At 30.2% G+C, this 12,452-nt stretch overlaps 2 protein-coding genes across 2 annotated transcripts; both read left to right on the forward strand.

Moving 5' to 3' along the window:
* Window positions 1-525: 525 nt before the first annotated feature.
* LOC137834761 (uncharacterized) lies at window positions 526-1,228 on the forward strand. Its single transcript, XM_068642940.1, has 2 exons — window positions 526-741; window positions 917-1,228. Exons 1-2 carry the CDS (start codon window positions 526-528, stop codon window positions 1,226-1,228), a joined length of 528 nt encoding a protein of 175 aa, XP_068499041.1.
* Window positions 1,229-5,891: 4,663 nt separating this feature from the next.
* On the forward strand, window positions 5,892-10,558 carry LOC137830274 (indole-3-acetic acid-amido synthetase GH3.6-like). Its single transcript, XM_068637492.1, has 3 exons — window positions 5,892-6,378; window positions 7,858-8,774; window positions 9,869-10,558. Exons 1-3 carry the CDS (start codon window positions 6,032-6,034, stop codon window positions 10,450-10,452), a joined length of 1,848 nt encoding a protein of 615 aa, XP_068493593.1. The 5' UTR covers window positions 5,892-6,031; the 3' UTR covers window positions 10,453-10,558.
* Window positions 10,559-12,452: the final 1,894 nt, after the last annotated feature.

Below are 12,452 nucleotides of genomic sequence, written 5' to 3' on the forward strand. Positions count from 1 at the left end.
AATACTAAATGTTTTTTAACATCAAGACGGATTTGAATTGTTTTGAATTATCTTCTGGGCTTAAGGTAAATTTCTTGAAGAGATAGATTGGTGGACTAGGAGTTGATCAAATTACGATTCAGAGTTTTGTGGATATTATTAATCGTGACGTGATGGGAACTCCTTTTGCTTACTTGGGTATGTCGGTAGGGGGTGTCATAAGAGAGGTGCATTTTGGGGTTGCGTGGTTGAAAGATTGAAGAGTAGATTGAGTAGGTGGAAAGGTAGGTTTTTGTTCATGGCTGGGAGGATCTCTCTGATTAAGTTTGTACTTTCTTCTATCCTGTTATTCTATACGTATTTATTCAAAATGCCTTCTAAAGTGGTAAACAAGATAGTGAGAATCCAAAGGAACTTTCTATGGGGGTTGGGGTCGGAAGGGAGGAAGATTGCCTAGGCATCTTGGAAAAAGGTTTGTGAGTTACAAGAGGCTGGTGGTCTTGGAATCCTTGATTTAAGGGCTTTTAATATGGTGTTACTAGGAAAATGGATATGGCGTCTGTGATGGATAAGGGCGGGTTGTGGAAGGAGATACTTGTTTCTAAATATGGTGGTTGGAAAAGTTTGAGAGAGGGTGGGAAATTTGGTAAGGATTCCATTTGGTGGAATGATTTGAAGGAGGTTTGGGAACAAAACTTTGAGGATGATTTCTTTTGGAGGATTGGTAATGGTAAGGGAATTTGCTTTTGGGAGGATATTTGGGTGGGTTGTGGTTCTTTGAAGTGCGTTTTCCCGAGGTTGTTTTCCTCGAGCATTTCCAAAGTCTCTAAGTTGACAGAGTTTGGGGGTTGGAGTAACGACGTTTGGGAGTGGTGTTTAGCTTGGAGAAGGAGTATTTTTTTAATGGGAAAATATTTTGGAGAGTCAATTTCTACAGGAACTTCAAGGGTTGAGGCTTGACTTGAAAAAGGAAGATAGTTGGATTTGGAAGGATGTAGAGTTTTTAGCGTATTCAGTTAAATCAGCTTATGTATCTTTAAGAAGGGAGATTGAAGGGGAAAATAGAATTGTGTACGATAAGTTTTGGAGGTGTAAAGCACTACCTTCAGCCCATGTCACTACTTGGAGGGCAATGTCAAATAAGATTGCTACTAGGGTCAATTTGGAAAAGCGTGGGGTTGAGGTTGAAAGTCTTTCATGTAGTCTGTGTGGGAAGCAAGAGGAGTCTAGTTGGCATCTATTCTTTTAGTACAGAATAGCTTGGCTCGTTTGGAGCCAATGTTTTGCTTGGCTTGGCATGGCGTCTATGGTTCATAATGATTCAATCAGCCATTATTTGCAATTTTTGTTGAGTAGTGCACGTGAATTTGTGAATGAAGTTTGGGGAGCGATTTGGATTACTGTAGTAAGTGATATTTAGAAACACAGAAATAATGTCATTTTTAAAGGTGGTGTGGTTGATGTTTTAGAATTGTTCACTCTTGTTCAGTTAAAGGTTTGGTCTTGGGTTACGTCCAAGGCACCTTCAATTGTTTTCTTTTATTCTAACTGGTGCCTCGATCCTTTGGTTTGTAAGAGAATGGTTAAATGATGTGGTAGGTTGTTGGTTGGGTTTTTAGTTGGTTTTAGGTGTTTGCAGGGGTTTTCGTTAAGATGTCGGTAGGAGATTTTAGCATAGTTAGGGGGAGTCTAAGTATTTTTCTTTTTCGATTTGTATAAGGGTTAAACCACCCCTGAAGTGGTTCATATTTATCTATTCTTTCTTGTTGATAAAAAAAATGTGAAATTATCGGAACATATTTATAATTTTAAGAAAAATTAATTGATGTCCTATTTAAATAAAAACTTAAAATTTCTAAAATATTCAAAATTCAAAATAAATACAAATCTTAAATTATATAATATCTTATTTAAATAAAAGTCTAAATTATATAAAATTCATAAAATATTCAAAATCCTATATAAATACAAATCATATTATTTATTTTTTTATTTAAACAAAAATATGAAATATGTAAAATTCCTAAAATATTCAAAATCCAAAATATATACATGTCCTAAATTATTTAATGTCTTATTTAAATAAAAATCTCAAATATATAACACTACAAGAAAAAAAGATTTTAACGGAGATTATTTAACGGGAGTTAATATAACATTGAGAATTAATTTAATTAATGGAGGTTTTTTTAACCTTCGTTAAGTTTCAAAGGTTATTCTAAAACATCAGCAAAACAACAAAGGTTTTTTTAACTTTCGTTAAATTCCAAAGGTTTATTTAAAACTTCAACAAAATAACGGAGATTTTTTTAACCTTCGTTAAATTTCAAAGGTTTATTTAAAACCTCAACAAAATAATGGAGATTTTTTTAACATTCGTTAAATTTCAAAGATTAATTCTAAAACATCAACAAAATAACTGAGTTTTTTTAACCTTCGTTAAATCCAAAGGTTTATTCTAAAACATTAGCAAAATAACGAAAGATATTTTTAACCTTCGTTAAATTCCAAATATTTATGGAAGAACCTCAATAAAACACTACAGATGGTTCAAATTTCAATAAATAAATATAATTAAATCTATTTATAAATAAATAATTAAAACCTATATAGTTTTAATATATTTTATAACTAAATTCTCTAAAATTTTGAAAGTGTAACTTTACATTACAAATAAGTTTTCTAAAGTTTCTAAAATTTATTTTAAAATATCAGCAAAATAACCTTGGATAATAAGTATTTCAACAATTAATTTTGGATAATAGGTATTTCAACAATATTTGCATATTTATTACGATTGATGATAGTTGGTTTATATAATTCCTATTCTTTTTTTTGTTACGAGTTTATGTTTAAAAAAACCTAACTTATTTTGTTTTAGCTTTTGATGTACATATATTTTTTTTACAGTTTTAGTTTTAAATATAATTGTTAATATTTAATTCTCATCATTTTGAAATATTTTAAATTAAGGCCTTTATTTTAAAATGCATCCAATATTCAATTCACTAAGAAAGTGAGAAGTGATAAAGTTAATTTTCCTCTCAATATATTCTTGCAATCTTTGAAGCTCTCGTAGCCAAGAACACACATGGGCTTTGAAGCTTACGTTTGAAAAATAATGCCATTATTTAAGATATATAAAGCAGTTATAAACACCAGTTCCCTAGTTGGGGCAGTAAGGTGATGGAAGAAACAATATTGGAGTAAGAAGAAGGTAATGTCTTATTTATAGTGTTTCTTTTCCTTGGATATAATAGACATAAGTATGGCTGAATTGTGATTCCTTACTAGGACTGTCGGCGGCAACCACTGAGGGTGGAAGAGAGAATTCAGGAGAATCGTTAGAGATGGTGGAAAATGGGGTTGAAGGTTATTTCAGATGACAAGTCATTTTATGGAAATTTTGAAATTCATGGTATTTCACGGAGGGTTTGAAATCCATGATATTTTACAGAGGTTCTTAAACCCATGTTATTTAACAAGGGTTCTGAAAGAATTTTCCCGAGGTTTTAAAAAAACTGGTTCCCCAGGGATGGTTTAGCGAGGGAAACCGCAATCCTGGGTAAATGACTTAATAAAGGTTTTAACTCTGGATAATGTAAAAATAAACTCCCGTTAAAACCATTTTTTTAGTGTAAAATTCTTAAAATATTCAAAATCTTAAATAAATATAAATCCTAAATTATTTAATGTCTTATTTAATAAAAATCTAAAATAATTAAAATTTCTTAAATTGTTTAATATCTTAAATAAACACAAATCAATAAAAATGAACTATGGAATGTGATAATCGCTTATCACTCAAAATTACACATAAAATCAATTATCCTGATACCAACATCGATTATCCCTAAAAAAAATTGCACATTACATAGATTATGCTTAAACCAACATTGATTATCCCTCAAAATTAAACTTGATTATCCTTAAGGCAACATCAATTATTTTTAATTATTCTTTGTCAATAAAAAAAATCAATTATCCCTTCAAATAACATGCATAATCATTTTTATTTGTCACACTGTCTTGCATAATTGATTACCTTTGGATTTTGTGTTACATAATCGGTTTAAACTCCTCGTAATTTATTACCTCTTCCAATTCTTACCTCAAACGATCACCACAACAACACCAAAGCCATCATCACATATCACCAATACACGACTTTGCTTACTAAAAAGGAAGGACAATAATGTAAATTATTATGAATCTACATAACTTTCTACTAACTTCTTGACACATATGCGGAGATGATGTTTTTAAATTTATTCATCTTTACTTGCTCCAAATCAACACAAATCATTGAATAGATCATTACAAATTTATCCAGATAAACAATAATCATCTGAATGCAAACACAGATAAAATTTTGTGAAATTGTTTATAATTTTGAAGAATGAATCTACATTGTAACTTATATTTTTTACAAATCATATTTTTAATTCCATTTGTTTTCATTTATGCAGCTACAAAAAGCACAGTGCACAAACATTTACTCATATCTTCTCAATTATGTTTGCCGCTTTTGATTGTTACCTATGCTTTGTTTGGATTAGAAAATGGAAATGAGAGAGTGAATTTGAGATGATTTGAAGGAAAAGTGTAAAGAAAGTTAAGGTGTTTGGATTAAGGTAAATAAAGTGGAAAGTGTTGAGAAAATTTATGAAAATTTGTGAATGATGTGATGGGTGTGATTGAAATTATATTATTTTTAATTGATAAAAATGTAAATTTAATTTATCCTTATATTTTAAAATTGTTAAATAATTAATTTAATTTATTTATTTATAAATTATAATCATTTTTAATTAAAATATTATTTAAATATTTATAATTATAAATATTTGATAAAAACTTATTTTTATATTAAATAAAATTATTATTTTTATTTTTACTCTTTTGTAATTAAGATAACTATTATATAAAATTATTTTTTATTTTAAAAAAATATATTTATTTTTATTTTATTTTTATTTATAACTTATTATATATAAAATGTGATTAATTATGTTATTATATAATAATTATTTTGTATAATTTTAATTATATTTTTTAGATTTAAATTGTAATTTTGATTTAAATAAAAATAAGAATAATTTAAATTTAAAATAAAGGATAAAATAATAAATTAAAATTAATTAAATAATATATATATATATATATATATATATATATATATATATATATATATATATAACTTTCTTCGCATTTTGTAAAGAAAGTTCTGAACATACAAAATGTCTTAATTTTCGTGTTTTTTATAATAAAAATGCTTACAGTAAATTTTTCTTTTCTATCGTAAAAAAAACAAACGATGCCAGATTAAGAAACATCTTAAATGTTATTTATTTATTTATTTATTTTGATAATTTTTTTTATTTATTTCTTTATATATCTCGTTTATCATGTTCTGTTACATTATTTATTACCCCTTCTTTCATTTTCTACCTCTTTCCTTTCTTCCTATAGCCTAACTCAAAAGACAGAGTTAGCCTTTCCCCCTACCTATCTACCTAGCTAGCAAATTTAATGGTATCCCTCAAGTGTTAGGAATACAGTGCCAAGTGATGTGACGTGATGATATATAGAGGCCTAGGAAAGAGTAATAGTTAGTCTAGCCCCACATGAAGATCGATTTATAAGTATCACGTTCACAGTTAATGTACTCGACTACATACTTTAGCTTTTGATAAATAATACGTATACATGGTTACTTTAGTTTCATGATTTAGTTAACAAAACATTAATCTTAATCCAACACTTGCACGAACCTTCCTCGATATGTCATTTTCAAGTGTAATGTTTCCTTTTTTTTCTTCATTGGTCTCTCAACTACTCTAAAGTGGTTCTCAAGTTCTAACCACATTCCCTTGCCTTGCTTCCTATAAATATGTCATTTCACTATGCCTTGTTTTCCAACCCACTCCTCCCAGGTAAGCTCAAATTCCAAAGTCAGATCTCCACTACATTGTTGCTTCAATTCCATTTCTCACATCAACACCTTTTTAGCAAACACTCACTTGCCACATATATCTTATCATCTATAGCCATGCCTGAGGCTCCTAGCCACTACCTGTGCAACAACCCAAATGGCAAAGTTGATGATGATGTTGTTATCACCAAGAACAACAACAACAAAGCACTGGAATACATTGAGGATGTTACTAGCAACGCTGATGAAATTCAGACAAGGGTCCTTGCTGAGATCCTCTCCTCTAGTGCACATGCTGAGTACCTTCAACGCCATGGCTTAGATGGGCGCACAGAGAGAGAGAGTTTCAAGAAGATCATGCCTGTGGTCACATACGAGGATTTAAAGCCAGATATTGATCGTATAGCTAATGGTGATACCTCCCCAATTTTATGTTCCAAACCTATTTCTGAGTTCCTCACTAGGTCAGTGTTATTACTATGTTTTAACTTGATACACATCCTCAATTTCTTCCACTCCTCTTCCCTTAGTTTTATTGTTCTTCTTACAATTGAACTCTCACACTCCACCTACACCTGGTAATAAAAAATGTGTTTTTGTTGCACTGAAAAATATTTTGATGCTATGTTCATACAAATTATTAATTTTTCTTTTGTTTCATTTCACTTTCATTCTACTTTTTCATTATTTGACATGCTGATAAAAAAAAACTTTTATCACATATATAAGTTTTTCTCACCTGAAATAGGGTGGTATGTGTACTCTGCGTTAATATATAATACCACTTTCTCATTTTACGAAAAATGTCTTTTTCACACTATTAGGAGTGGAGACTTTGGGCTTGAGAGATTGACCCAAAGAAAAGGGATTATAGATATTAATAATGATGTAAAATATGGGAGGGAAATATCAAATAAGTGACACATTAAATTAAAGATAAAAAATGAAGTGGTGTGAGTTATGGTGCAGAGAAAACCATTTACATTCCTTTCCTTTTTGGATTTTATTTTGTAGCGTAAGAGTGAGAGACAAAAGAACAAAATAATCTATTGTAAGGAGTGTATAAGGAACGTACCAAAAAGGTGATGTGAAATAAGTAGTCTACACGTTTATCGAGAAATTAAGAATAAATGAGGTGAGCTATAAGGGTAGGGCTATATTTATTTCATTTTATTTTCTTATTCTCTTAATTTTTTTAACATATAATTTCAAACATGATATTTTCTCTCTTTTTTTCTTTTTTTTTTATGTCCTTACTTCTTTAACTCCTATTTTCTTTTTCTCGACAAAAAAACAATCGAATTATATAAAACACATGAAATATTCGAGTCCTTTTACAAAATATAAACTATATACAGCTGGACTAGCACAACGTCATCCGAAATATAGGACCCCCTCAAAACCATATATATTCATAAAATTTATTGGGAAATGATTTTTTTACTCTCAAAAATTAAAATACATATAATTAACAATTCATTATAATAATATAATAATATTTAAAATTAAAAAATAAATTAAATATAATTAAAAAATATTAATTTGCTGGATTATTGAGTGTTTGTTACTGGTGTCAAGATATCTATCGGCAACTACTTTATTATTCTGACAAATTAGTTTTATTGTTATATTTATTTCTTCTGACATTATTCATTATTTACTACATCTATCGGTTATAATTGTTTTTTTCTCCCCTTATATGTTCTAAAATAATATTTTAATAATTTATTTTTATATATAATCAACTTATAAATCTTTATAGCAATATAAAAATAGTAATATGGGAGTAAATTTTAGCATAATACTATCTTCCTAAATTTTCCGTACTATTTTAACCATATGTTATCAGCAACTCATTAAAAAAAGTGCGAAATAAGATTAAGAAAAGAACGTGGAAAAAACATTGTAGAGTGAAATAACGTTATTCTGTTGATTGAATTTAGCTCTGGAACATCTGGTGGGGAGAGAAAACTGATGCCAACCATAGAAGATGAACTTCAGAGGAAATCATTACTCTACAGTCTCTTGATGCCAGTGATGGACCAATTTGTTCCAGGTTTAGAGAAAGGCAAGGGCATGTACTTTTTGTTCGTAAAATCAGAAGCCAAAACCCCAGGGGGGCTCCTAGCTCGTCCAGTTTTAACCAGTTACTACAAAAGCTCACATTTCAAGAACCCTAAACAAAGATATGATCCCTACACAAACTACACTAGTCCAATTGAGTCCATTCTCTGCCTAGACTCTTACCAAAGCATGTATTCTCAGATGCTTTGTGGACTTTCTCAAAACGAACAAGTTCTTCGTGTTGGGGCTGTTTTCTCCTCGGGCTTCATCCGTGCCATCAAGTTCCTAGAAAAGCATTGGGTGAGTTTGTGCCACGACATAAGATATGGCACCATAGACCCTGAAATCAGTGACTCTTCTGTTAGAGAGGCCATCATGAAGACACTCAAACCAAACCCCAAGCTTGCGGATTTCATAGAAGGTGAGTGCAAGAAGGAGTCGTGGAAGGGGATCATCACTAGGGTGTGGCCAAACACCAAGTATGTGGATGTTATTGTTACTGGAACCATGTCTCAGTATATTCCGATATTGGATTACTACAGCAATGGTCTCCCTCTTGTCTGCACCATGTATGCTTCGTCTGAGTGTTACTTTGGCCTCAACTTGAACCCTTTGTGTGAACCCAGTGAGGTTTCTTACACCCTCATTCCCACAATGGCTTACTTTGAGTTCTTGCCCCTCAATAAGACGAAGGGACATGCCAATTCTATTTCTCACCCTGAGCACGAACATTTGGTTGATCTTGTGGATGTGGAGTTGGGTAAAGAATATGAGCTTGTGGTCACCACTTATGCGGGTAAAGTTCCATTTTCTTTAAATTTACAAATATATATTTTTAAGTATTTTACTTTTATGAAATATATATAATAGTAGTTCTTATATTTATAACAGATCAATTTCATCTTTTTTTTAAAAGAATTTGGTGAAGTAGGTTAATGTGAATAACATGTGCCATGTGACGTTTAAAGGGTTAGTATTGTGACCTCCACATGTAAAATACTAGTAATTATTTGAGTGAGATTATTTGATTTTTTTCATCCATATAGCACTGTTTTTTCTTTTTCTTTTTTCAAAATAGCACGCTGTTCTCTTTATTTCCATAGATAGAATGATTTACACGTATCGAATTTTGATTTGTGTTGCGTTTTTTTTACAAATAGTATATTTTTTTTTTCTTTCAGAAATCCCTCCCTCCTTTTTTTAATTAAAAGAAATTAAAAATCCAGTTTGGAATTTAGCTTCATGTGAACTGAATTTCGACTGGTTTTCTAGTTAATTTCTTCTCAATTACAGTTCAAAATTGTGTAATTAAAAAACATAGTACGTTATTTAGGGGAATTTTTTTGAAATGGTGCTAAGGTGGTGCAAAAGTCGATATCATTAACTAACTACCCCATACTTTATATATAAGAAGACAAAATCCATCAATTTTCATATACAAAATCACACCTGACAACTCATTTTACTCTTTAAAATGTTGATTGTCATGAAAATGAAAAAGGTTTTAAAAGAAAAGTGAAAGATTATTTATAAACAATTCAAAATCATACACACTATCATTAGTATTTTTACTTCTGTCTTTCGTGTCACGTTATATATTATTCATTATATCTATTTTTCTCTCCTATTTTTTCTCTTGACACCCGAGTTCCCTGTAACATTTTCCTTATTTGAAACACACGAAAGTGAAACTTTGAACATAAGCGACTTTAATTTTTCTCTCCACTCATACACCTGTCACTCTTCACTTGATAAAGAATCTCTCGTGATACTTTCAAAAAGAACCATTCCTACAACATAGCATGTGTACTTTTGGATTTAGCTTATGCACTATTTCTTTTATTTAATTAGATTCTAACAATCATGCTATGATGCACGATCCACACGCAGGACTTTACAGGTACCGGGTTGGTGACATACTCCGTGTAGCAGGATTCAAGAACAAGGCACCTCAATTCAACTTCGTGTGCCGAAAGAATGTGGTTTTGAGCATTGATTCTGACAAGACCGATGAAGTTGAGCTGCAAAATGCTGTGAAGAATGGAGCAAACCGTCTTGCAGAGTTCGATGCATCACTCACAGAATACACAAGCTGTGCTGACACGTCCACTATCCCGGGACACTATGTGCTGTACTGGGAGATTAGCACGAATGATGAAACCCCAATTCCTGGTTCTGTTTTTGAGGAGTGTTGCTTTGCAGTTGAAGGGTGTCTGAACAGTGTGTATAGACAAGGAAGGGTAGCAGAGTCCATTGGAGCATTGGAAATCAAGATTGTGGAGAATGGAACCTTTGACAAGCTTATGGATTTTGCTCTGAGCCAGGGTGCGTCCATAAATCAGTATAAGACACCTCGTTGTGTGAATTATGCTCCCATTATTGAACTTCTGGACTCCAAAACAGTTTCCAGTTACTTCAGTACAAAATGTCCACAGTGGGTCCCTGGTCACAAGAAATGGTGCATGTACCCTTGACTTCAAATAAAGTAATATATTAGGTCAAGGAGAATTTGCTTTTATCGTTCATTTCTTGTATTAACTCTTGATTGTCCATTAATGTATTGTATCCTCTTTCAACTTTCTTTTTATCTAATCTAGTTTAAGATCTTTTACTTAAGGACCTCATAGTACTTTCTTTTAGAAAAATAATATATTAATGATATAAAAAAATATTTTTATTATTTTATACAAAAAAAAATTAAAATTTTAGACAAAGAAAAAAAGTTATTTACTGAAATAACGTTATCAATATTGTAAAAAATTGATAAAAAAAATTTAATACAATTCACACTTTTTTTTTTCAACATCTCAACTTACTTAACATACATGTGTACCAATTAATAAAAAAATAAGTTATTGAATCAATTAATTTTTATCTATTATTTATTTATTTTATTCAATTTAATCTTTTTATTTATAAAAAATCAATAAAGTCTATCAATTTTAAAAATGTAGCACCATAACATTTTTAAGGTTATTGATTATGAATTATAATATTATGAATAAACTGGAATCATTAGTATCTACTTTTGTAAACGATTTTATTATTTACTGAGTGAAAAATAGTGTACCATTGTGTTTCTAAAAACTAAAGGATTTGATTGAATATTTTTACTAATAAAGAAATTAAATTGAATAAAGTAAAAATAATGAAACTTATTAAAAAGAGTAATAAAAAATAATTTCTTTTGCACATTGTGGATCCTATTTAAAATATAATAATAGTATTAAAATTATAGTAAAAGAAATCTTGCAATTTCTGTGTTGGAGTTATACATCAAGAGATGCTTAAAACAGTTTAAAACTAGTTAACTATTTCACAACTATACTGATCCCTTGACATCATCATTCTTAACATAAGTTTGGTTCTGCTTCAGTGGAAGGAAACTTATTTCAAAATTTTCACTCTCAGGGCAAAGCTATTTTAGGTAGCTTTGGTCATTTCGCATTTTCTGTGCGTGTCTTTAAACAAAGCAACCAAAAAAACTATATATATAGTAGTGACTTCAGATAACCTCAAATGCAGTAACAAAATGATGAGATGCAACCAGAAAATGAGATGCAACTAGAAAGGAACAAAAGAAGTAGAATTGTAGTTGAAATATTCACTTCCAAATATCAGGGAATTGACTCATGCCACAGTAACAGTAGATGTAGATGGATGAAGTAGGACAATAATTTGGTTTTTCCATGTAGGGTCAATTCTTTTCTTCTATGTCTGCACCTTTTTTTCCACTCACCATTCTCCCAATATCAGGCATCATGCATGCACCAAATTTTTATTTGCATGCGTCTCTGTCCAAAACAGTATTTTTTGAAAGCAACTCGTCATTATCTTAAGTCCTATCTATAGTTTTTAAAAAGTAGTATGCATTTGCTTTTTAGATAAATAAAATAACATGATGGATATTATGACCTAAAACAAAAAATAAAGAAAGTAATCAAATATGTACGTAAGATATGGTGTCAATATACCATCAATCTTATTTTTGAGACAGACTTGGCAAAAATTTCTACTTTGAGATTTAGCTCGATCTGTAAATAAAGTATATAATTTAAGTTCTTGATACAAAATTATTAATTAGCCCAATTTTTCTTTTGGGTGAGTATACTTATAGATATTCTAAATTTTCTTTTATTATTGAAAAGGCAGAGAGTACAGTTAGACAAACCTGCTATTGCTTACTTAGTGCTGGGAATGTACTATCACAGTCTGATGGCAAAGTTCAGTGCATATAAGAATATTGGTTTACTTAAGGTTTGTTTGCACTGAAGATGTATGAGGATATATATGGGGGATGCGAGTAGAGCTTTTTGTATAATCATGATGTTAAAGATGAAAGAGAAATAAATGTTCACCACACTATTAACATCTATATATCAGAAATGACTTATCTATATTAGGATTGTATTTTTTTTTTTTGTCGTTTGATTATTATTATTATTATAATAATAATAATAAATAAATAATTAAA

This window comes from Phaseolus vulgaris, chromosome 11, assembly GCF_000499845.2.
Source record: "Phaseolus vulgaris cultivar G19833 chromosome 11, P. vulgaris v2.0, whole genome shotgun sequence".
Taxonomy (NCBI): Eukaryota; Viridiplantae; Streptophyta; class Magnoliopsida; order Fabales; family Fabaceae; genus Phaseolus; species Phaseolus vulgaris.

Bases quoted from the DNA above. Each gene is read 5' to 3' on its own strand.
- LOC137834761 (XM_068642940.1), top strand. From the start codon at position 526: ATGGATATGGCGTCTGTGATGGATAAGGGCGGGTTGTGGAAGGAGATA. The intron at 742-916 runs GTGGGTTGTGGT...CAATTTCTACAG, and splicing joins GCTTTTGGGAGGATATTTGG to GAACTTCAAGGGTTGAGGCT.
- LOC137830274 (XM_068637492.1), top strand. From the start codon at position 6,032: ATGCCTGAGGCTCCTAGCCACTACCTGTGCAACAACCCAAATGGCAAA. The intron at 6,379-7,857 runs GTCAGTGTTATT...GATTGAATTTAG, and splicing joins ATTTCTGAGTTCCTCACTAG to CTCTGGAACATCTGGTGGGG. The intron at 8,775-9,868 runs GTAAAGTTCCAT...ATCCACACGCAG, and splicing joins TGTGGTCACCACTTATGCGG to GACTTTACAGGTACCGGGTT.